Genomic DNA, 27,434 nt, shown 5'->3' on the forward strand with positions numbered 1-27,434 from the left:
AAATTGGATCAAATTTTTGAAACTAGGGGCAAGCCCTCATGAGGGGAGAGAGTGAACATTCAAGATGGGCTTTGTAATGGGACAAATAAAAGACTTTGATGTGTTGAGATAAAACTTGGTCATTTTTTTTTTCAAAAAAAAAAAAAAAAAAAAAAGAAGAAGAAGAGAAAAGATGTGGACTTCTAAATGTCATGGCTCATTTCAAATACAAGTTCAAATAAGTTTTTCATGAGAAAAGAAAATTTCCAAAATATGTTGGGCTTGCATTATAAATGGGGCATTGATTTTTGTGTTTGAATTCTTTGACGAGACCATTTTCATAAGGTCTAACAGAGTACAAGATGTGGACTAACCTTGCAAAATTTATGAACAACCTATGCTTGAGCTCAAATGAGGATGAGAGGGTGAGATGAGTGACTTGTGATTGGATCCAAAGCCCCAAAGAAAAAAAAAAAAAAAAAAAAAAAAAAAAAAAAAAAAAAGCAAAGAAAAAGAAAGATGGAATGCTGGGCTTCAAATGAGGAAAGATGAGAGAGTGAGATGTGTGAATGATGTAATTGGGCTTTAAGCATAGGGAAAACATGAATTTTGAAAGATTGATGTAGCTTATTCTATTTATAAGTCAAAGATAATATATTGATACAAAACTTAGAATAGGAATGAGGTGTACATGTAGTCCACATTTTGATGCAAGCAAGAAAAGTTGATTAAGATGTTGGGTCCAAAACTTTAAAAGTCATTGGGAGAAACATATTTGTTTGATCAAATTTTATTTCAGGCACAATAACACTCCCTACTCAAAAAAATTCCTAAGTTCACTTGGTTTCAATCACTTACCCCTAGTCGCCTAAAGGAATTTGACACTATTGTACTAGAAAATATGGTTGGAACTACTAATGAGGCAATTGAGAAGATTACCCAAATGTTGCAAGGAGAAATGCTAGCACAATTGAGAAATCGCCTAGGTTGTTTGGAAGAAGGAAGAAGGGAGAAACCCCAACAAGATAAGGAAGATGAGGAAGATGAAGTTAATCATGACAAGAATGGGAAGATAGACAAGATAGCTATTTAGACCGCCATGATGAAGGAAAAAATGGAAAAGATGCAACAAGCCTTTCGTAAGGCCCAAAGGATGGATGACTTCTTGTATACTATAGGTGGATTGGGCTCAACCCTATTGGTGTAATTGCCTCCCAAATTCAATATTTCTAATGCTGAAATGTTTGATGGAAGTGGTTGATAGGCCAAGAATGTATTGACCTCTTATGATGAATTTACCAATTAATTAGCCAAGTTAATTAATTAATTCAATTAGCATGCAATAGCATGGTAGCACAAACTAAGTTAAAATGCAGTGGAAAATAAATTGACACGGTGATTTGTTTACGAATGGGGAAAACCTACACGGTAAAAACCCCACTGAGTGATTTTAAGGTCACCACTCCCGAGAATTTACTATTATCACAACAAGCGGTTACAAGTAAAGGAATCCCAGTACCTTATACCAACCTACAGTTGAACCCTTACCCCAATACTCAATTGGACTTGTTTTGTAGTGACAATATCTGCTTTCAATGCACAGCTCCTAGTATGTGACTAACTAATCGATGCACAGATCCCAGTACGCAACTTACTCAGCAACTTGAGAAAGATGTTGGCTGCAAAGTTCTTCAATTCATCAACATGATGAAGATCATGAAACTCCTTGGTTACAAAACCCTATGGTGTACAAACATAGCAGCTTCTTGAAGAGAAAGATGAACTAGGGCATGTGTCTCCAGTTCACAATATGCTTGTGAAATTTTTTTGCATTGAGTTACATTAGCTGTGATGGCCCTTAAAACAATCCTTATATATGTTTAGGGTTGTGAGAAAAGAAATCTCAAACATCTATTCATGGATTGGAGTGAAATCAGTTTTGAAAAACTGAATTTCATAAACCTCGACAGATAGCCTATCTATCGAGAAGCTGTTAAGCATCAGGCTTAAACAGCGTTTTAAACCTTGATAGATACTAGCTGGCAAAGTAGCTGTCGAGCTTTAAAATCCAACACTTCTTCACTTGTTTCTTGAATAGACTTGCATGGCTTCAACACTTGAACTTGAAACCTTGTTACTTGAAGCATTAAACGCATCCTAGATCTACCCAATTACAAGTAAAGTGCATTTTGTCAAAGGATTAGCCAATTCTATATTGACATATGTTCCTAACATTGATTCACATATGTCCTAACAATCTCCCTCTTTGGCAATTCGTGACAAAACCACAACAAACAAATGAACATATGAGAAAAGTCATAAATTACTTAACTCATACTCACTTGTTGAATACAATAAAATCTATCCTAATACAAACTCTTGAAAAATTTTGCAAGAAGATATTTTATGGCAAGAAGACTTTGACAACCTTTAATTCTGAAACACTTTAAACAAAACTTATCATGGCATCTTAGTGTGAAACAGAAATAAAAGATTGCATACAATATATAAGAAGCATGTTCATAAAGAGAGAAAAGAAACAACACATGTAAAGATAGGTGAACGAATTGTAATAACAACCTCATCATCTATATAACATCATAAGTACAAGGTTTGCTATCACAATGTAAGAACAATGTATCTCTAAAAGAAGAAAAGAAAAAAATACATAAGTCTTCACTACATCCCTCAAAGTATAAACACTCCCCCTATCACAAAAATCTCTTATGCTAACTCTCCCCCTATGTATATGACTACTCTCATATCAAAACTACTTCCCCTTTTTGTTACGAGTGACAAAGGGTAAGTAAATCAAGTAGATATCTCATCATCACTGGGCGAGGTAGCACCATCGTCCTCATCAACATTATCACTGCCGGAGCCATCATCACTCTCATCCTCTAAAGCCGGTGGAGATGGAGAAGTATAAGCGGTGAAACCACCCATGGCAGCCTATCATCGTGCAATACGACCAACACGGGTATTCACCTGACACAACTCATCACTGAGTGTGTCAAGGCGAGCATCCATGCACATAAACTATGCCATGATGGCCTCAAGAGTCACTCCATTCGCAGAAGACGAAGGAGCGGAGGTGGAAGGAGCGAAAGAAGCTAGAGGAGTCACCGTCTCAATCGCGTCAGTCGAAACTGAGCCTCGCTCCATCAAACAATAGTAGCGTCTATGACACACATAACCAAAAAGTGTGTAGACTTTGGATAGGAAATAGAAAAATGGCGAAGGATCCGTGTGACAACCGAAGGAAAAATGAGCTTATCACAGGTCACCGTATCCCTATAGACATCTATAAGGAATAGAATAAAGTGAGAAGGGAAGTTAATAGAAATGTCCTCTAAGAGGGATAGCAAAAATCGAGCATGAGACTCTATGATAAAGTTATAGTGACACAATGGATAAAGAATGAATGTTATCACCATGTTAAGGAATCTCAGACCTTTTGTAAAGCCCGAGAAAAGGGTGTTTTGACGGTTACCCCAAGATGAAGGTATCTCACATAAAAGAGACGAGAGTTTGTCTTTGGACACAATCCTTAGACGATCATAACTGGGGTAGTCAGGATGCGCTACCCTCAGCACGTGTAGTAGGTTGGATATAAGATCTGGAGTAACTACAATGCGCGTACCTCGAACGCAAGTGACAAACTGAGGTACTAAAGTATCGAATCCATGCATGTTATAGTAAAACTCCTATATGATCATAGAGGGACAAGTGACCGAGATGCCATACAGTGACTCCCAACCCCGACAATAGATGATAGTGGGAAGGTCAATATCGGAAAAGTCCAATAGAATAACTTGGCGTTCCAAATGAATGCCTCGTCATGAGAAGTTCTCAGAAAAGTACTTACAGGCTTTATCATCACTAAACCGTACGTGAGAAGGAGTGGTGTCAGAAGAAGATGATACCCCAGAACGAAGAGGGTTTTGGGATAGAGTGGATTTTTGTTTAGGTGCCATAGAGCAATTAACCAAAATAGAGAGAGAGAGAGAGAGAGAGAGAGAGAGACACGCAGAAAAGCATCAACACAAATCAATATCAAAATAAAGATAAATGAAGGTACGTATGCATGAAAAGTGCATGAACATGTGACATGCAAACTTTAAAACATCATGAGCTCATCCCAATCTAAACCTACCAGCACACATCATTGCAACAAAATAAACACACATCTAAAATGCATGAAACATTGTTATAATGTAGATGTGATGCAATGCATGATGATTTAAAATCATTTAAGTGAAACCCAACCCAAAATTTTTGCAAAAACCTCATATATTTTGAAAAATCCCAAAATCTTTCAAAAACCCCAAAAGTTAGGTCAAAAAGAGATGAATGCATGATAAATGAAAGAGAAGGAATCATACTAGAGAAATAAAAAGATCTCTAGGCCGAAAAGCTTCTGGGATTGAGGTTTTGAGAGAGAGAAGTTTAGGAAGGAGAGGAGACAAGATCTGTCGAGAGAGATCAGGGAGAAATGAGAGAAAGTCGCGCTGAAGCATATATATAGAAAATCATAAAGCTCGATGGATCGAGAGGTGTCGAGAGGCGTTGAGTTTTAAAACGCAAGAAATAGCTATCGAAGAGCTATTGAGGATCTGTCAAGAGGTGTCCACAGTTAAAGGGGCTCGATGGATCGAGAAGCTATCGAGAATCTATTGAGAGGTGTCCACAGTAAAAAGGGCTCGATAGATCGAGAAGCTATCGAGAATCTATTAAGCATCTAGAAAGTTCTTCGATGGATTGAGTAGCTGCCAAGAAGGCATTGAGAATACAATAAAAAGAAACTAAAGGAGCTCGATAGATAGCCTAGCTGTCGAGAGGTGTCCAGCAGCTGTCGAGATTGCTTCAAAATAGTTTTTCAAGAAGAGAAAAACACAGATATGAATGCAATCAAGCATGCTACACAACCAAAGATCCAAACAACATTTTAAGCTCTCAAAAACATCTCTCAACACAAAAAAAATGTTCAGCATATAGATCCAAAAACACACACATACTAAACAAGTCTAACCAATTTTATATTTCAAAAATAATCAAGACAGTTTAGTGAGCATACATTAACACATATATTCCTTGTGATGGCCAAATCACATTGTACCTGCACATGTATCAAAAGTAGCAAAGAATATTGCGTTTTGTGTGTGAAAAACATCGCAAGATTGCATAAGTGTCTACATGTTATGACAATTTGAGATATGAGAAAATCACTTTAACTCACACACAATCATAACTGCTTGATGGGGACTATCACCTTTGACGTACATCCTATAACTCCCACATCTCCTAGAAAACATGCTTGCAATCATATATAAAACATTTTGATTCTTTTTGCTTTTATTTTTCTTTGCATATTTTTCTTTTATTAAGCAAATCATGCATAGGCATATAAGAGAGTGAAAAGAAATACCCAATGATCTTAAGCTTTTGATATTGCACTTTTGCTATGCTGAAGCATACAAATGTCATTTCATGATTGGCAGGCAACAATGGTGAGATGGTTTTTTTTTTTTTTTTTTTTTGAGAGTTGGTGAGATGGTTATTTATGCCTTTCTCTTAGAATTTTCTAGTCCTTTCTGTCAAAGAAGAGAGGAAAAAGGAAGGACAAAGCAGCCATCCCCTCCGTATTAAATGCACTGCAACCACTTAGCTGGCCGCACTAATGGAGAAATGACTTATGAATAGTGTCCACATAGCTCATACCTTAGTGTAGAAACCTTCTAGCAAGACCCTGATGTGACAAGTATCAGGGAAGTCCGATCCTAACCCTCTAAATGTAGAGTTCAGATGCATTTTGGTTGACTATATAAAGCCAAGATGCACCTAGATAAGGGGGTCCTTTTTGCTTTGTGAAAAAAGAGAGAAATTACTTGTAACACCATCCTTGGCCTAAAATCGAGGACACCAACCTTATCATTTCAAGGTTTTCCTTAATTGAATATACTCAGATCATGTTTGGAACTAGTACTACGTTTATTATCTTTCTTGTAATGGGTATTTAAGGTTGATTATGTATCCCACCTCTAAAAATTAATTGTGTGAGCAAAAGTATCAAATCAAAACCTGTTGACTTCTTTGCTAAATACTTTTTGCCAGCCAAAAGACATTTTTCCAAAGTGTTTTTAAAATGTTTCTTTTCAAAAATGTTTTCAAAGGCATTTCTCAAATATGTCAAAAATGATTTTTTAAAAAGAGGTACATGTTTTCAAAAAGAGGTTTTCAAAAAAAAAAAAAATAAAAAGAGAAAAACATTTTCATGAAACACTTTCACGACATAAAAAATGTTTTCTAAGAAAAATGTGTTTTTTCAAAATAATAAAGTTAACGTTGTAACTTTTATTTTCAAGCTTTTTCTTAGAATAGTGGTAGTTTATGAATTTGTGTTTAAGGCTCATTCTCTTGAGTCTTTGAAAACATTTTCAAGTCTTTTCTTAGAACAATGGTAGTTCGTGGATTTGTTGGTGATAGGCCCAACGAACCCCCTTGCCCAGACGAACCCATTAGGCACCTTCGTCCATCCTTTTACTTCATGGATGAGAAAAGGTAAGCCATCAAATAAAGGATTCAATATCTCAGATAGTTACAAACCAGCTGTCATACTATTGGAAGCTCATCAAAGCCCACATTAATGAGCCCAGAGGCATTACAAAAGAAGCATTAAAACCACGATATAGGCCACAACGGCTAGAAGCAATGAAGCCATATATAAACATTCCTTAGAATCAAATAAGGTTCATACATTCTGAGATACTCACATACGTTGTAGCTCTAGTACTTCTAGTTCTCATATTCTCTTTTAAGCTCTCACATGCTAACTTTACCATCGGAGACTTCATGGCTAGCACCACACCGGTGACCACCCAAAAAGGTTTTCTTTCACGACGTTGTAGGTACAGGGACGAGGTTGCTGAACTGTCTGGACAAACCTACTCGACTGACGATTGCAGCATCATTAGTTTGCCACCGTTTGTGGGAACGACATTTTCGTACTCAAGTTCGGAAGCGTAGTTCCATTCAACTCAAAAGTCCAGATGGAGTCCAACACTCCCCAAGATTTTTCAACCTTAGCTCTACAAATCCAAACACTCACAGCCAGTGTAGAGGAGCTCATGAGACAGAATCAAGAGATGAGGCTACAACTGCAGCAAGAGGATAATCGTTCTAGGACCAACCAGGATGACAATGGAGATAGTCAAAGAAGGAATGACCACCGATGACCAGCTACTCTGGAAGGAGCGATCTTGGACCTCCTTAGGGAAATGAGAAAGGAAATGGACGAGTTGAGAAGTGCAATATGGGAAAAGACAGACCGGAGCTTGGACAGGATAGTCAGAAGGACGGACTCACCCTCCATAGTAGCAGTTCTGGAGTGCCCAGTGCCTTCAAAGTTTTGTCTTCCACAACTTGAGGTGTTCAACGGTCTAAAGGATCCTTTGTACCACCTTAACACCTTTAAGACAACTCTAGGCCTCCAACAGCCCCCTGACGAGATATTGTGTCATTCCTTCCCTACTATTCTCAAAGGAGCAACAAGGGAATGGTTCACTAAGCTACCAACGTCGTCCATAGACACCTTTGAGCAATTGGGTAATTCCTTTGTTTGCCACTTCATTGGAGAACAACGCCTAAGAAGGCCAGTAGACCACTTGGCAGACCACTTGCTCACCATTAGGCAAGGAGAGAAGGAGACTCTGAGGTCATATGTGAAGCATTTCACCCGAGAGACCTTAGAAGTAGACGAAGCAGATGGCAAGGTGCAGCTAACAACATTTAAAGCTAGATTAAAATTTAAGGAGTTCGTGGTCTTGCTCACAAAGAGCCCTTCTTGGACAATGGCGGAAATGCTCTTGAAGGCGCAGAAGTACATGAATACCGAGGATGCCCTAGTAATAATAAGGGATGAAGAGAAACCCAATGAGAGGGAAAGAAAGGAAGAAGATCGGAGGAGACGAAAAAGAAAGCGAAGAGATCATCAGGGTACGGACGGGAACAAGAGGAAGGACGATAAAACCCCATGGATGGTAAAATTCACACATTTAGTTATGCTTGATGATAAAATTTTGGCGCACATTAAAGACAAGCATTACCTCAAATGGACAAGGCCATTGTACCCGTCAACCAATGTGCGTGACAAGAAGAAGTATTGTCATTTCCACAAGGATCATGGCCACTACACAAAAGATTGCATAGACCTAAAAAAGCAGATAGAAGAGCTCATTCGAACTCCAGCAATCCCAAAGGAGATAACAAGGACAAGCATGAAGCCTCTCTGAGGGATGAAGACCACATGTCTTATCATCCATAGGGCGCAATATGGGAGATAAAGACGATCACAGGAGGACCATCAACAAGGGGGGTCGTTCAGATCTCTCAAAAGTCACAACAAAGGCAAGTGAACAGCATCTATAGGATACCACCCCTGAAACAAAGGAGGACAGACAAGGACATCCTATTCACAGAAGAAGATGCCCAAGGGTTGAATCAGCCGCATGATGACCCTTTGGTTATAATGCTCATGAAGGGTTCAACACTAGGAGAATCCTCATAGACAATGGTAGCTCTGCGAACATCATCTACCTCTTTGCTTTTCAACAGTTAAAAGTGGATCCTGGAAGATTGTGACCTTTTGAGTCCCCTTTCATCAGTTTCAGTGGAGATAGAATGTATCCTAAAGGCATAGTGACATTGACGGTCACGGTGGGATCCTACCCACAGCAATTGACTTGTCAGCTCGATTTCCTGATGGTAGATTGTCCTTCCTCGTACAACGTAATAATTGGAAGGCCTACACTTAAGCACTGGAAGGAAGCCACATCCACCTATTGCTTGAAGGTAAAATTCCCAATAGAAAATGGTGTAGGTGAAGTAAAGGGAGATCAAGTACTATCTCGGGAATGCTACTAGGCAATGTTAGCTGCAAAGGAAAACCATACGTGGATGATCAAGGAGAAGGAGGAAGAGAAGGTGGTAGCCCTGGAGACTATGGAATTGGTAGACGGGGAGTTGACGAAGACTACAAGGGTAGGGACAACTCTAAGCACAGAAATGAAGAAAAAACTAGTCTAATTCCTTAAGGACAACCTGAACATTTTCGCATGGAGTCACGAGGATATGCCAAACATATCCATAAAGATGATCCAACACAAGCTAAGTGTAGATCCCAAGAAAAAGCCTGTCCAGCAGAAATGATGAGTCTTTGCTTCAGAACAAAACCAGGAAATCATGGACGAAGTCAACAAACTGCTAACAGTGGACTTCATTCACGAGGTCTACTACCCAGACTGGTTAGCCAACGTTGTCCTAGTAAAGAAGGCAAATGGAAAATGAAGGATGTACATAGACTTTACGGACCTAAACAAGGCCTGTCCGAAGGATAACTTCCCCCTGCCGAGGATAGATTAGCTGGTGGATTCCACAACAAGACACAAGCTCCTTACATTCATGGATGCATTCTCAAGATACAATTAGATAAAGATGGCAGAAGAAGACTTCCTTCACCATAAGCTAAGGGCTCTACTACTACAAGGTAATGCCCTTCGGACTAAAAAATGCAAGAGCAACCTACCAGAGGTTAGTAAACAAGATCTTTAGCAAACAGATTGGGAGGAACATGGAAGTTTACGTAGATGATATGCTCATCAAGAGCAAAGAAGAGTTTGCAAACCTGGATGACCTCGAAGAGATGTTCGTGACTCTTAAGCAGTATCAGATGAAGTTGAACCTCAGCAAGTGCGCCTTTAGGGTAGCATCTAGAAAGTCGTTGGGATTCATGGTGTCCCAAAGAGGGATAGAAGAAAACTCAGAGAAGATGTGGGCTATACTAGAAATGACATCACCCAAGATGGTGAAGGAAGTCCAGAAGCTAACCAGAAGAATAGTAGCACTCAACAGGTTCATCTCTAAAGTAACAGACAAGTGCCTGGCCTTCTTCAAGACATTGAAGCAAGTCTTCACCTGGACGGAAGAATGTGAAAAAGCCTTCCAGGAGCTCAAACACTACCTGAGCAATCCACCCCTCCTGAGCCGTCCAAAGAGGGGGAAGACCTGTATTTATACTTAGCAGTATTAGTTACAGCCATGAGTGTAGCCTTGATTCGGGAGAGGACAAAGTTTAGCTACAAACCCAGTTGTAGCCTAAGGCTACAAACTGCTCTAATAAAATGACACGTGTAAAAAATAGCATGTGCATTGCACATGATTACTTAAATAAACTTAAGTCAACAAACCCTAGTTAACTACACCACCTATTAAAAAAATAAAAAATAAAAACTAAAAACTAAAACCCTAAAAAAGTCTATACGTATGATCTCTCTCTCTCTCTCTCTCTCTCTCTCTCTCTCTCTCTCTCTCTCTCATGGACTTCTCTCTCTGCAAAATGTAACCCAGAACCTAGCTGCAACCGATCACCCATAGCCTCCTATCTCCACCGCCGACTGGCCAACCCAAAGTAGGTTGACCGTGTAGTTGTGCATTCAATATCTTTTGGAAACATACTAAACAGTATACACACACTACTGGATTATTGGATGAAGGCATGCATAATTGACCAATCCAAAGAATAAAATAAAGAGTAGTAGTTCACTATTGATTTGTATAATTGTTCTCTTATTAAGTTTAAACAGGACAAATTGACTAAAACTAAAGTACACAAAGATGGTGACTTTGCAATCTGTTTCAGCGAGATAGTAAAAGGGTTTTTTTTTTTTTTTTTTTTTTTGTAAATTTACCCAGAAAGAAAAAAAAAATAGAATGGTGCGTTGTTATTAGGGAATAGAAATGGATAGTGATAGTCATAGTCATAGGTGGTTCAATCCAAAACCAAAAGAAGCCACAGCCTTTACAAGCAGCTTGTGGAGTGTCTGGGTTTCTTCGTTGATTTTGGAGCTCCTCAGCAGCTTGTGGAGTGTCTGGGTTTCTTCGTTGAAAGAGAGCAAGAGAGATTACGTTTTAGTTGTTTTGGTTTTTTAGTTTTTATTTTTTATTTTTTTAATAGATGGTGTAGTTAACTAGGGTTTGTTGACTTAAGTTTACTTAAGTAATCATGTGCAATGCACATACTATTTTTTACACATGTCATTTTATTAGAGCAGTTTGTAGCCTTAAGCTACAACTGGGTTTGTAGCTAAACTTTGTCCTTCGGGAGAAGGATGGAACGCAACTCCTAGTCTACTATGTCAGTCAAGCCTTCATAGGAGCTGAAGCAAAATACCCACGAATCGAGAAGATTGCATTTGCCTTGATTGTAGCCTCACGAAAGCTACGCCCATACTTCCAAGCGAATCCTATCCTAGCGATGACGGACCAACCCATAAAGAAGTCAATGAACAAGCTTGAGGTTGTAGGAAGGATGATTCAGTGGGTAATCGAGCTTAGCCAGTTCGACATTGAGTACCACCCCAGACCAGCTATCAAGGCGCAAGCACTAGCAAACTTTATCATCGAGTTCACAGTCCTAGATGAGGACGGGGCATTGGATGAAGTAGAAAGATGGATGATCTAGACTGACAGGTCGTCAACCTGAAAAAGGGGGGAGTAAGGGTTATTATCATCACCTTAGAAGGAAAGACGCTCAAGTATGGAGTTTAGCTGATGTTCCCTACCATTAACAATGAAGCTGAATATGAGGCAATATTGACGGGACTAAAGGTCGGAAAGGCGTTGGGTGCCAAAACCTGCTTCTTCAGAGCAATTCAAAGCTAGTTGTAGGGCAAATAAAGGAGGAATATGAGGCAAATGAGGAAAGGATACAGAAGTACCTGAGGCTAACGAGACATTTGGCCTAAGAATTTGATCGGGTAGAGTTCATACAAGCCCCTAGAAGCTAGAATATAGGGGTAGACGAGATAGCAAAGCAGGTGTCATCAGGAGTAGGACCGACGAGCACATATTTAAAGATGGATGTCTAGAAGTGTCCCTGCATTGAAGAGATCCTCACCTTTGCAATCCAATGTGAAAGTAAATAGACGACCCCAATTCTATCCTTCCCCCAAGATGGATGACTTCTACAAGACATCGAGGAAGCCAAGAAAGTCAGGAAGAAGGCAGCTAGGTTTACTATCATGAATGACTCCTTGTAAAAAAGAGGCTTCTCCATGCCCTATCTGAAATGCATCGATGAAAGTGAGGCCAAGTACATCTTGGAGGAGATCCATGAAGGAATATACGGAGATCACGCGGGCCCAAGGTCCCTGGTAAGTAAAATCATTAGAACAGGTTACTTTTGGCCCACTATGCAAAAGGAAGTAAGAGAGTTCGTTGAGAGATGCAACAAATGTCAAAGATTTGGAAATGTTCAACGCATCCTAGCAGAGAGACTGACGTCAATAACCTCTGTTGGGAAATTTAGACCCCGGTTCATAGAATTAACAAGTTTTAAACCCAAGTTGTTAATTAGATTTATTATGAATAAAACTTGTTAAAACAAACAAACATAAATGTCATGTCAAAATCATGCAACGGAAAAATAAATAAGACAAGATATGATGACCCAGAAAAACCGATGAAACAAACTAGTTTCACAGTAAAAATCCTGGGGGGAAAACCTTCTCGAAAAGCAATTCACTATAGTAAAGAGAAGTTTCAGATCTAGTACAAAACCTTTGTCTCTAGACTCTACAATACCCATAGATGAACTCACAGTAGAAACCTTTGACCGCTTCAGAACCTCTGAATTCTTCAATATATGAACGCCACCCTTTTTGTTACACGAATCCCAGTATGTGACTAACCAATTGCGCGGATCCCAGTATGCGACTTAATCACCAACTAGACGAAGATTGTTGGCTGCAAAGTTCTTCACTTCATCAACAATGAAGATCAAGAAGCACTTGGTTACAAAACCTTAAGGCGTAAAGACTCAGTAGCTTCTTTTAGAGAGAATAAGGCATCAGTCACCTTTTGCATATGTTCTCCTTGTATTCTCTTATGTGACGGCCTCTAATATAAGCCTTATATAGGTCTAGGGTTGTGAGAAAAGAAACCCCACACATACATGTCATCATGAGCCGAAAATCAGATTTGAAAATCTGAATTCTTGTAACCTCGACAGATAGCCAGGTGTCGAGGAGGTGTCGAGCTTTAAACTTCGACAGATACAGCTATCGAGGAGCTATCGAGGGGACAGAAAGTTTCTCGATCGATCGACCTAGCTATCGAGAGGTGTCAAGATTGTGATAACAATCAACTGAAGAGCTTGACAGATAGCCTAGTTGTCGAGAGGCGTCGAGCAGCTATCGAGCTTTAAAAAATCAGCATTTCTTCATTTGTTTCTTGGACAGATTTGCATAGCTTCAATACTAGACTTGAACTCTTGTTCCTTGAAGTATTAAATACATTCTAGATCTACCCAATTACAAGTAAAGTGTGTTTTGTCAAAGGATTAGCCAATTACACAAAATATGTCCTTAACAACCTCCCTGTGGCCATTTGCCTAGTGGGGAATTGACATCGTGGACCCACTACCCTGAGGTAAGAGACAGGTAAAGTTTTTACTGGTCGCTATTGACTATTTTACAAAATGGATTAAAGCAGAAGCACTATCAACTGTCATGGAGACAAAGATCTAGAATTTCGTATGGAAAAACATAGTCTGCAGATTCGGGATACCGAAGACAATCAAATTGAATAACAGATGGCTGTTTAACAGCCAACACTTTAGAGACTTTTGCTCAGGATTGGGGATCAAGAACCAATTTTCATCGCTAGATCACCCTTACGCCAACGGACAGACAGAAGTGACGAACCGGACGCTGCTCAAGATCATCAAACTCGGTTGGAGGAAGCAAAGGGTGCTTGGCCAGAAGAATTGCCTAATGTCCTGTGGGCATACAGCAAGAACCCCGAAAGGAGAAACTCCCTTCAAGCTCACCTATGGCACCGAGGCAGTAATTCCTGTTGAAGTGGAAACCACCAGCATGAGAAGAGAAGTCTTTAGTGAAGGCAGCAATGACGATCAGCTGAGAACTAACTTGGATTGCCTAGATGAAGTAAGAGACGGAGCATCTCAGAAGATGACGAAGTACCAGTAGAAGATGGCCGAATACTACAACAAGAGACTGAAACTTAGGCGACTTAACATAGGGACCTCGTCTTAAGCAAAGTCACACCTGCTACTAAGGATCCAACCTAGGGGAAGCTTGGTCCAACCTAGGAAGGACCTTACAAAGTCATCCATTACTCAATACAAGACAGTTATCACCTAGAAACAATGGACAGGAAGAAACTACCACGACCATGGAATATTGAGCATTTGAAGAAGTACCACCAATAAATGTAACAGACAATTGTATTCACGTTTGAAAGAAAGCAATAAAAGTACTATTTAGCCAACATCCCAATGTACTATATGCAAGCCTAGAAGTAATAAAAAATCTTGACTAAGTGATAAGATTCCGCCTGGATGGATGTAAATCGCTGACGAAGCCAATTGACAAAATTCCTTGATTGGATGTAAGTCAAATAAAAAATGGCCAAGTGATAAGATTCCACCTAGACGGATGTAAATCACTGATGAAAGTCATCTAAAACCCATTAACGGGGATAAACAAAGATCCTGGTAGAAGCACAAGTCGCAGGTAGGCCAAAAATATTAAACATGACAGAAGAAAACGAACCAACAGAGGTATGAAGATAAAACTATAGCATAAATATATCTTGTTTGTGAACAGGAATTAAAAAGCCTAAAAACATCGGGCAAAAAGCATTGTTCTTGAATTTGAATAAAAAGCCCAAAAACATACTAGGCACCCAAAAAGAAAAAGAAAGAAAGAAAGGTATATCTGCATGGATAAAATCAAGCATTAGCCTCGTCACCACTAGCTTGAGTGGGCTCTAGAACGTTTTCCCCAGGAGCAATAATAACAGACTGAGCAGCAATAATAACAGACTGAGCAGCCTCATCTACCGCCATCTTCTTATCCACCACCTCCAGGTCCAAGCTTTCCAAGTCCACACCTGTGGGGTGCTTGACGAGGTACCGCCGCAGTAGCTTGAAGTCTTTGTAATACTAGCTGAAGAGCATAATATTGTACTCGTCAGTCTGTTGGAAGGCCTCGACAGACTTGGCTGCAACGGTCTTCACTCTCTCATTTGCATCCTAGAGTTGTTCGTCCTTCTTTAGGGTTAGTTGCCTCTCAGCCCTCAGATCATCAGACAGGACCTTCATTTTTTCCTTGGAAGTGTTGGCCTTGTCCATGGCCAAGATGAGGTCTTTCCTCAACATCGAGTTCTCCTCCTTCAGAACTTGCACCTTGGACCTCCTAGATGTGGCCTTCACCTCTTGGCTTAAGTACTCTGACGTGATATGGATGGTCTCCCCCAGCACCTGAAAAGGAAAGAAGACCCAACTTTCAGAACCATTGATAAATAAATAAATAAATAAAGGAAAGGCGAAAGGAGAAGGTAAATTGCACAAAGAACATTACATGTATGAGCTTGTGGATGTAATGATGCACGATCTCATTAGAAGGCACACCAGAGAGGACCTTGAGCTCCTCTGCAGTAAAGGTACCCTATGCCCTCGTCAAGGCAAGGCCAGCATCATCCCAAACACTGGACAAGCGTGAGTCGACCTTTTCCTTCCCTTTATCTACCACGTGTTACTTCTTCGGGCGTGGGGTGATCTCTTCCATTGAGGTGGCCGAGGAAGTGGTCCTCTTCACTTCAGGGACGGAGGTAGCTGGAGTGACGGGAGTCCCCTTCTCCACGACACGCACCACCCTCTTCCCGAGGTTGGAGTGAGGCTCGTTCTTCTTTGCCTTCATCTTGGCATAGATGTCTTGGTTGAACTTCGTCGTCATCTCTATAGAAGAAAAACACTTGTTAAAAAAAAAAAATCAAGTCAATGACGAACCAAATGAAGACTTACTCTTCTCTTCAATCTCTGTAGTAAGTAGGACATAAAGAGAAGGATCTAGACCCAAGCAATGACGAGCCAAGGTTCTAGGATCGACCAGGTCGTCAAAGTTGTCAATCTTTTGAGCATACTCAGTAGCTACTTCTACGTGCCTTTTGTACCTACTCTTAAGCTTTGGACGCTTCTTCATTGCACAGGCACGATAAACAAAAAGGTCAAAAAAAAAAAAAAAAAAAAGGAGAAAAAGAAGAAGAAGAGTAAAGAGGAGGGAAGGACTTGCAAAAGGACAACGCAACTAGACTCGAGGCTCTCCAACAACGAAGCAACCTAAGAATGTCATCCCAGACTTCATCAGAACGAGTCTCCCAATCATCCCCAAACATGAAAGAGAACCTCGATTTCCAGTATTTGAAGGACGAGGGCAGATTGGTGACAATCCTAGCCTTCTTGACCCAGGGCACAAGCTCATAGTACCCATACTCCTTTGACTCCTTTAGATGATACAGATACATGAATTTATCCACCCTAATAAAAGTGGATCCTGGAAGATTGTGACCTTTTGAGTCCCCTTTCATCAGTTTCAGTGGAGATAGAATGTATTCTAAAGGGATAGTGACATTGACGGTCACGGTGGGATCCTACCCACGGCAATTGACTTGTCAGCTCGATTTCCTGATGGTAGATTGTCCTTCCTCGTACAACGTAATAATTAGAAGGCCTACACTTATGCGTTGGAAGGCAGCCACATCCACCTATTGCTTGAAGGTAAAATTCCCAATAGAAAATGGTGTAGGTGAAGTAAAGGGAGATCAAGTACTATCTCGGGAATGCTACTAGGCAATGTTAGCTGCAAAGGAAAACCATATGTGGATGATCAAGGAGAAGGAGGAAGAGAAGGTGGAAGCCCTGGAGACCATGGAACTGGTAGACGGGGAGCTGACGAAGACTACAAGGGTAGGGACAACTCTGAGCACAGAAATGAAGAAAAAACTAGTCTAATTCCTTAAGGACAACCTGAACATTTTCGCATGGAGTCATGAGGATATGCCAGACATATCCATAAAGATGATCCAACACAAGCGAAGTGTAGATCTCGAGAAAAAGCCTGTCCAGCAGAGATGATGAGTCTTTGCTTCAGAACAAAACCAGGAAATCATGGACGAAATCAACAAACTGCTAACAGTGGACTTCATTCACGAGGTCTACTACCCAGACTGGTTAGCCAACATTGTCCTAGTAAAGAAGACAAATGGAAAATGAAGGATGTACATAGACTTCACGGACCTAAACAAGGCCTGTCCGAAGGATAACTTCCCCCTGCCGAGGATAGATTAGCTGGTGGATTCCACAGCAAGACACAAGCTCCTTACATTCATGGATGCATTCTCAAGATACAATTAGATAAAGATGGCAGAAGAAGACTTCCTTCACCATAAGCTAAGGGCTCTACTACTACAAGGTAATGCCCTTCGGACTAAAAAATGCAAGAGCAACCTACCAGAGGTTAGTAAACAAGATCTTTAGCAAACAGATTGGGAGGAACATGGAAGTTTACGTAGATGATATGCTCATCAAGAGCAAAGAAGAGTTTGCAAACCTGGATGACCTCGAAGAGATGTTCGCGGCTCTTAAGCAATATCAGATGAAGTTGAACCCCAGCAAGTGCGCCTTTAGGGTAGCATCTAGAAAGTCGTTGGGATTCATGGTGTCCCAAAGAGGGATAGAAGCAAACTCAGAGAAGATGTGGGCTATACTAGAAATGACATCACCCAAGATGGTGAAGGAAGTCCAGAAGCTAACCAGAAGAATAGCAGCACTCAACAGGTTCATCTCTAAAGTAACAGACAAGTGCCTGGCCTTCTTCAAGACATTGAAGCAAGTCTTCACCTGGATGGAAGAATGTGAAAAAGCCTTCCAGGAGCTCAAACACTACCTGAGCAATCCACCCCTCCTGAGCCGGTCCAAAGAGGGGGAAGACCTGTATTTATACTTAGCAGTATTAGTTACAGCCATGAGTAATAGCCTTGATTCGGGAGAAGGATGGAAAGCAACTCCTAGTCTACTATGTCAGTCAAGCCTTCATAGGAGCTAAAGCAAAATACCCACGAATCAAGAAGATTGCATTTGCCTTGATTGTAGCCTCACGAAAGCTACGCCCAAACTTCCAAGCGAATCCTATCCTAGCGATGACGGACCAACCCATAAAGAAGTCAATGAACAAGCTTGAGGTTGTAGAAAGGATGATTCAGTGGGTAATCGAGCTTAGCCAGTTCGACATTGAGTACCACCCCAGACCAGCTATCAAGGCGCAAGCACTAGCAAACTTTATCATCGAGTTCACAGTCGTAGATGAGGACGGGGCATTGGATGAAGCAGAAAGATGGATGATCTAGACTGACAGGTCGTCAACCTGAAAAAGGGGGGAGTAAGGGTTATTATCATCACCTTAGAAGGAAAGACGCTCAAGTATGGAGTTTAGCTGATGTTCCCTACCATTAACAACGAAGCTGAATATGAGGCAATATTGACGGGACTAAAGGTCGGAAAGGCGTTGGGTGCCAAAACCTGCTTCTTCAGAGCAATTCAAAGCTAGTTGTGGGGCAAATAAAGGAGGAATATGAGGCAAATGAGGAAAGGATACAGAAGTACCTGAGGCTAACGAGACATTTGGCCTAAGAATTTGATCGGGTAGAGTTCATACAAGCCCCTAGAAGCTAGAATATAGGGGCAGACGAGATAGCAAAGCAGGTGTCATCAGGAGTAGGACCGACGAGCACATATTTAAAGATGGATGTCTAGAAGTGTCCCTGCATTGAAGAGATCCTCACCTTTGCAATCCAATGTGAAAGTAGCTAGACGACCCCAATTCTATCCTTCCCCCAAGATGGATGACTTCTACAAGACATTGAGGAAGCCAAGAAAGTCAGGAAGAAGGCAGCTAGGTTTACTATCATGAATGAATCCCTGTACAAAAGAGGCTTCTCCATGCCTTACCTGAAATGCATCGACGAAAGTGAGGCCAAGTACATCTTGGAGGAGATCCATGAAGGTATCTACGGAGATCACGCGGGCCCAAGGTCCCTGGTAAGTAAAATCATTAGAACAGGTTACTTTTAGCGCACTATGCAAAAGGAAGTAAGAGAGTTCGTCGAGCGATGCAACAAATGTCAAAGATTTGGAAATGTTCAACGCATCCTAGCAGAGAGACTGACGTCAATAACCTCTGTTGGGAAATTTAGACCCCGGTTCATAGAATTAACAAGTTTTAAACCCAAGTTGTTAATTAGATTTATTATGAATAAAACTTGTTAAAACAAACAAACATCAATGTTATGTCAAAATCATGCAACGGAAAAATAAATAATACAAGATATGATGACCTAGAAAAACCAATGAAACAAACTAGTTTCATAGTAAAAATCCTCGGGGGAAAACCTTCTCGAAAAGCAATTCACTATAGTAAAGAGAAGTTTCAGATCTAGTACAAAACCTTTGTCTCTAGACTCTATAATACCCATAGATGAACTCACAGTAGAAACCTTTGACCGCTTCAGAACCTCTGAATTCTTCAATTTATGAACGCCACCCTTTTTGTTACACGAATCCCAATATGTGACTAACCAATTGCGCGGATCCCAGTATGCGACTTAATCACCAACTAGACGAAGATTGTTGGCTGCAAAGTTCTTCACTTCATCAACAATGAAGATCAAGAAGCACTTGGTTACAAAACCTTAAGGCGCAAAGACGCAGTAGCTTCTTTTAGAGAGAATAAGGCAACAGTCACCTTTTGCATATGTTCTCCTTGTATTCTCTTATGTGACGGCCTCTAATATAAGCCATATATAGGTCTAGGGTTGTGAGAAAAGAAACCCTACACATACATGTCATCATGAGCCGAAAATCAGATTTGAAAATCTGAATTCTTGTAACCTCGACAGATAGCCAGGTGTCGAGGAGGTGTCGAGCTTTAAACTTCGACAGATACAGCTATCGAGGAGCTGTCGAGGGGACAGAAAGTTTCTCGATCGATCGACCTAGCTATCGAGAGGTGTCGAGATTGTGATAACAATCAACTGAAGAGCTTGACAGATAGCCTAGTTGTCGAGAGGCGTCGAGCAGCTATCGAGCTTTAAAAATCAGCATTTCTTCATTTGTTTCTTGGACAGATTTGCATAGCTTCAATACTAGACTTGAACTCTTGTTCCTTGAAGTATTAAATACATTCTAGATCTACCCAATTACAAGTAAAGTGTGTTTTGTCAAAGTATTAGCCAATTACACAAAATATGTCCTTAACAACCTCCCTGTGGCCATTTGCCTAGTGGGGAATTGACATCGTGGACCCACTACCCTGAGGTAAGAGACAGGTAAAGTTTTTACTAGTCGCTATTGACTATTTTACAAAATGGGTTAAAGCAGAAGCACTATCAACTGTCATGGAGACAAAGATCTAGAATTGCGTATGGAAAAACATAGTCTGCAGATTCGGGATACCGAAGACGATCAAATTGAATAACAGATGGCTGTTTAACAGCCAACACTTTAGAGACTTTTGCTCGAGATTGGGGATCAAGAACCAATTTTCATCGCTAGATCACCCTTAAGCCAACGGACAGACAGAAGTGACGAACCGGACGCTGCTCAAGATCATCAAACTCAGTTGGAGGAAGCAAAGGGTGCTTGGCCAGAAGAATTGCCTAATGTCCTGTGGGCATACAACAAGAACCCCGACAGGAGAAACTCCCTTCAAGCTCACCTATGGCACCGAGGCAGTAATTCCAGTTGAAGTGGAAACCACCAGCATGAGAAGAGAAGTCTTTAGTGAAGGCAGCAATGACGATTAGCTAAGAATTAACTTGGATTGCCTAGATGAAGTAAGAGACGGAGCATCTCAGAAGATGACGAAGTACCAGTAGAAGATGGCCGAATACTACAACAAGAGACTGAAACTCAGGCGACTTAACATAGGGGACCTCGTCTTAAGCAAAGTCACACCTGCTACTAAGGATCCAACCCAGGGGAAGCTTGGTCCAACCTAGGAAGGACCTTACAAAGTCATCCATTACTCAATACAAGACAGCTATCACCTAGAAACAATGGACAGGAAGAAACTACCACGACCATGGAATATTGAGCATTTGAAGAAGTACCACCAATAAATGTAACAGACGATTGTATTCACGTTTGAAAGAAAGCAATAAAAGTACTATTTAGCCAACATCCCAATGTACTGTATGCAAGCCTAGAAGTAATAAAAAATCTTGACTAAGTGATAAGATTCCGCCTGGACGGATGTAAATCGCTGACGAAGCCAATTGACAAAATTCCTTGATTGGATGTAAGTCAAATAAAAAATGGCTAAATGATAAGATTCCACCTAGACGGATGTAAATCACTGATGAAAGTCATCTAAAACCCATTAACGGGGATAAACAAAGATCCTGGTAGAAGCACAAGTCGCAGGTAGGCCAAAAATATTAAACATGACAGAAGAAAACGAACCAACAAAGGTATGAAGATAAAACCATAGCATAAATATATCTTGTCTGTGAACAGGAATTAAAAAGCCTAAAAACATCGGGCAAAAAGCATTGTTCTGGAATTTGAATAAAAAGCCCAAAAACATACTAGGCACCCAAAAATAAAAAGAAAGAAAGAAAGGTATATCTGCATGGATAAAATCAAGCATTAGCCTCGTCACCACTAGCTTGAGTGGGCTCTAGAACGTTTTCCTCAGGAGCAATAATAACAGACTGAGCAGCCTCATCTGCCGCCATCTTCTTATCCACCACCTCCAGGTCCAAGCTGTCCAAGTCCACACCTGTGGGGTGCTTGACGAGGTACCGCCGCAGGAGCTTGAAGTCTTTGTAATACTAGCTGAAGAGCATAATATTGTACTCGTCAGTCTGTTGGAAGGCCTCGACAGACTTGGCTGCAACGGCCTTCACTCTCTCATTTGCATCCTAGAGTTGTTCGTCCTTCTTTAGGGTTAGTTGCCTCTCAGCCCTCAGATCATCAGACATGACCTTCATTTTTTCCTTGGAAGTGTTGGCCTTGTCCATGGCCAAGATGAGGTCTTTCCTTAACATCGAGTTCTCCTCCTTCAGAACTTGCACCTTGGACCTCCTAGATGTGGCCTTCACCTCTTGGCTTAAGTACTCTGACGTGATATGTATGGTCTCCCCCAGCACCTGAAAAGGAAAGAAGACCCAACTTTCAGAACCATTGATAAATAAATAAATAAATAAAGGAAAGGCGAAAGGAGAAGGTAAATTGCACAAAGAACATTACCTGGATGAGCTTGTGGATGTAATGATGCACGATCTCATTAGAAGGCACACCAGAGAGGACCTTGAGCTCCTCTGCAGTAAAGGTACCCTATGCCCTCGTCAAGGTAAGGCCAGCATCATCCCAAACTCTAGACAAGCGTGAGTCGACCTTTTCCTTCCCTTTATCTACCACGTGCTACTTCTTCGGGCGTGGGGTGATCTCTTCCATTGAGGTGGCCGAGGAAGTGGTCCTCGTCACTTCAGGGACGGAGGTAGCTGGAGTGACGGGAGTCCCCTTCTCCACGACACGCACCACCCTCTTCCCGAGGTTGGAGTGAGGCTCGTTCTTCTTTGCCTTCATCTTGGCATAGATGTCTTGGTTGAACTTCGTCGTCATCTCTATAGAAGAAAAACACTTGTTAAAAAAAAAATCAAGTCAATGACGAACCAAATGAAGACTTACTCTTCTCTTCAATCTCTGTAGTGCGCAGGACATATAGAGAAGGATCTGGACCCAAGCAATGACGAGCCAAGGTTCTAGGATCGACCAGATCGTCAAAGTTGTCAATCTTCTGGGCATACTCAGTAGCTGCTTCTATGTGCCTTTTGTACCTACTCTTAAGCTTTGGACGCTTCTTCATTGCACGGCACGATAAAAAAAAAAGGTTAAAAAAAAAAAAAAAAGGAGAAGAAGAAGAAGAAGAGTAAAGAGGAGGGAAGGACTTGCAAAAGGACAACGCAACTAGACTCGAGGCTCTCCAACAACGAAGCAACCTAAGAATGTCACCCCAGACTTCATCAGAACGAGTCTCCCAATCATCCCCAAACATGAAAGAGAACCTCGATTTCCAGTATTTGAAGGACGAGGGCAGATTGGTGACAATCCTAGCCTTCTTGACCCAGGGCACAAGCTCATAGTACCCATACTCCTTTGACTCCTTTAGATGATACAGATACATGAATTTATCCACCCTAATCATGTCTCCCTCTATGACGGCCAGCCATATTTCCATACAGCTGAGTACAATACTCCATGAGTTGGGCATAAGTTGCCCAATAGCGATATTGAAGTGGTTCAGAAGCTCCATAATAAAGGGGTGGACGGGAAACCTAAGCTCGCATTGGAAAGCGACCTCATAGAAGCACCCTTCCCCAGGCGAGAAATGACAAGCTCATTCCTCTTTATGAGGAAGATGAACCCTAACTCTCTTGGGAAACTGAAACCGATCCCTAAACCTAGAAAGGGTTTCAGCATCTAGGCCACATGCCTCCCCGAGAGCAAAAAAAGCTCTGACCTCTCTTGGGCTAGAAGCCGTAGTATCTTCGTCTAACTCAACAGGGTCGTTGCTAGATGACAACCTTGTTTCTAATTCGCTAGATCTCACCTCCGACGTCACTTTCCGCTCACCCACCAAATCCTCAAACCAATCAACCGACTGACGGAGTAAGGGAAACAAATCGGCCAACACTACACTTAAACTACTACCCCCAAACACGAAATCTTCAACTAAAGGGCAAAAAGACCAAGAAACTCCTAGAGAAGCCCCTAAACATGCAAAGAGAAATGAAATAGAGGGGCAACGTATCCTAACCTCAGAGCTATCCACTATGGAACCCAAGAAATGAAAAAGAAGAACAGAATTCCAAAAACCCAAAGCAAAAAAGGAAAAGACCCAATAAACCCTACAAATTATCTCTACTACAAAGAATAAAGAAAGGGGGGGGGGGGGGAAGAAACCGTACCTCAAAGAAACGATCCTAGAAAGGAAAGGTGCAGAAAAATGCAGGAAAAATAGCTTGAAGAAGGAGAGACACAGAGCAACAATGGCGCAAAAGAGGGAAAGTGAAGAACAAAGAGAAAAGAAAGGAAGTTTGAAAAGAACTGGGCACGAAAAGTTGAAAATCAGTGGGAAACCTGAAAAACACACAAGTGGGGCATTAAATCCACCAATCAGAACGAGCCATGTGGCCACTATATGTACGGCGCCGCCACTACACATTAAATGCGGAACGGAACCCCAAGAGTCATGTTCAAGCAAGAAACCTTTCACCTTCTAGTGGTCGTCATGACATGTAGGGACGACCACAGAACTTAGGGGGGCAGCTGATAGGCCCAATGAACCCCCTTGCCTAGACGAACCCATTAGGCACCTTCATCCATCCTTTTACTTCGTGGACGAGAGAAGGTAAGCCATTAAATAAAGGATTCAATATCTTGGACAGTTACAAACTAGTTGTCATACCGTTAGAAGCTCATCAAAGCCCACAATAATGAGCCCAGAGGCGTTACAAAAGAAGCACTAAAACCACAATAAAGGCACAACGGCTAGAAGCAATGGAGCCATATATAAACATTCCTTAAAACCAGATAAGGTACATGCATTCTGAGATACCCACATATGCTGTAGCTCTGGTACTTCTAGTTCTCATATTCTCTTTTAAGCTCCCAAACGCTAACTTTACCATCGGAGACTCCGTGGCCGGCACCACACCAGTGACCACCCAAAGAAGTTTCCTTTCACGACGTTGCAGGTATAGGGATGAGGTTGCTGATCTGTCTGGACGAACCTACTCAACTGACGATTGCATCATCATTAGTAGTTGTAGTTATTATTTACATGATAGTTTTATGTAAATATTTACCCACATGTATATATGTATATTGTTTGCAAAAATATTTTCAAAAAAAAAATAATAATAAAAATGTCAAGTATTCTATTTCTTCATAAAAAGTTAACATTTGAAATAAATTAAAATAAGGTACTATCTTTGGATAGACGTTGTGGGGTGCCTAACACCTTTTCCACACATAACCAAACTTCCGAGTCCAAGATTTTTGGTTAAAAGAGTTTTAGTTTACTTTAATTAATGAACCTTTAAAATTTGGTTTAGTTAATTAGGTAACCTAAAATAACTTAGACATCTAGGTGACCAATCAGATCTAATACAAAACCAATGGTTGGTGTGCAACTTGTAAAATAAAAATAAGAAAAATGGACTCATACACACACCCCACACTAAATACACAAACACACAAGAGTTACGTCACCAAGAACCAATGTGCAATGATCCCCCTGAGGCAGGCCAAAAAAAAAAGGGGTCCACAGGACAGATCCCTAAAGGGTAGAGTTCTATATTTAAAAGAGAAAGCAAAACATGAAAGTGGTATAACATTGTAGACATCCAAGCTATTGTAAGAATATATTTTTTATCTTCCAGATAACTAAATCCGGATTTCGTATGATAATGCAAGCTTTTTATTTAGCAACACAACACAACTCTTTTTTTTTTTGTTTTTTTTAGAGAGAGTGTTTCAACTTATAGCGTCCGTTCTTGATGATAGTTTTTTATCATCAGAACAAGACATCAATCGGTTTTTGGTGTAGATGAAGATTGAATTTCGGATCTCTTATTCAACTATCAGAGATTTTACCAGTTAAACTAATTGGAACCCACTACAACACAACACAACTCGACAACATAATTGCTCGTTGCAATTATTAGGAAACTTTGAAAGAAAATTGGTGAGTATCAAGCATCAAATTAATAATTAATTAATTACACAAGATGATAAGGACCCAAAGCCTATACTATACTCAGCCAATAATCTATTAATCTCCTACCTAATACTGAACTAACAAGTGGAACCCACCCGGCCAAGGCTCTTTTCCTTAAATTTATAAAAGTATTATAGGTATCATTTCAAGATGGTGATTTGCCACACCGACCACCTTATAAGTTATAATCATGATTTAATTTTATTTATACTTTTTTTTTTCCATGGTGGGTGATTGTATGTGATTTGCATGGATAGAATGGCATGGTCAAATCAAATTGGTAAAAGAAAAAAAAAAATTCAAAATGTAAATTTCTAAAATAAAGCACGACCAAAAAGTCTCAATCTAATTCCATAAGAAAAAACAAAATTTCAATCAAACATTTGGCATTCCCACTAAAGTACGTGACCTAGTTGTATTAACTTAAATTAATGATTCAAATTTGTGGTACATTGCTTTCTTGGAAAATGCTCGAGCTAAAACGAGACTAACAAATTGGAGTCTGGTTTATATGAAACATTTAACACAGTTTTTAATGCTGACCTGAAGTCAATAGCTTATATGAATAAAGTTTAATGACTTTACACGTGAAAAACGAAAAATGTGGTGGTAAATGTAGTAGAGCACGCTACCCCCTATGTTATGTGAAACAGAAAATGTTTCGTGGAAGAAGACTATCCAATTGTGAAAATATTTAAATGCCACATGATCCATGAGCTTGGTATTACTACTAGGAGTCTAGCTAGGACCACCCATATGATATGATAAAAAACTGGAATTTTCTTCGTTTGGACCACTAGTAATAAGAATTACTCCATTTGGGTTAGTCCCAAAATTTTTACTCACTGGTCACTTCCGGTTCATTGTTTGATCATCGTCAATTTGTTGGTGGTTTGGTTGGGAAATGTTGGCCATCACAACATAAAATACAAACCAATCAATTATACATCTTGCAGTAGTTAACATCCAAGGCAAGGGACCACATATCTTGCAACAATTTCTTTCGTGGACACCCATATTATAATTTTAATACATTGCACGGTGGATAAATAATAATAAGTCCATATATAAACGGTTGTTTATTATTAATGAGTGGAAAAATAAAATAGGCTTATATAAAATTGATTGTTTATTATTAACAATCACAGCCTGTCGCAAGAGTTGTGATAGCATATTATTAAGGATAAAGATTAAATCCAAACTGGTTTAGAGAAGGAGCTTCTTCCGACCCAATAAGCAACAATTCATTAATGTAAAACTACCAAGTTTATGTTATTTTAAAAAATTACATTACTCATTAAAAACCAATAGCCCTTCAACTATTATATAATGAGTTAGAAGAAGATTAACAGGCTAGAAGCCAAATCCAAAAAGAGGAAAGAAAAAGAAAAATAGGCGCAAGCAATGTCTGCTTTCAGCACGTGTCAATAGCCTTCTGATGTATGTACCTATGGATATAGGTCATGACTCACCTCACCGATCGCATATTCGCATATAGCATATTACGATTAAGGATTTTAGATCCCTTTGTCCCCTCCTTCTACACAATTGGGAGGGTCTCATCCTGACTCAGCCGTCCCAATCTCTTTTCCTATTTTTCCAAAAAGCCCGCTAACCTTTTTCTGACGTGTCTCCCAATATTCTATTCCAATTAACCAATAATTATCCTCCACATCACCATCTTTTGAAAGTCTTTACTATTTTAATTAGTTGTGCGTACCATTCTCTTAATTATATTACTTCAACATCCTTATA

The 27,434-nt window shown here is 40.3% G+C and overlaps 1 protein-coding gene across 1 annotated transcript; it reads left to right on the plus strand.

Annotated features, from left to right (window-relative positions):
- Positions 1-7,268: 7,268 nt before the first annotated feature.
- Positions 7,269-8,270, plus strand: LOC126710486 (uncharacterized). Its single transcript, XM_050410999.1, has one exon. The coding sequence runs from the start codon at positions 7,269-7,271 to the stop codon at positions 8,268-8,270; it is 1,002 nt and encodes a 333-aa protein (XP_050266956.1).
- Positions 8,271-27,434: the final 19,164 nt, after the last annotated feature.

Source organism: Quercus robur, chromosome 1 (assembly GCF_932294415.1).
Source record: "Quercus robur chromosome 1, dhQueRobu3.1, whole genome shotgun sequence".
NCBI classification, from domain to species: Eukaryota; Viridiplantae; Streptophyta; class Magnoliopsida; order Fagales; family Fagaceae; genus Quercus; species Quercus robur.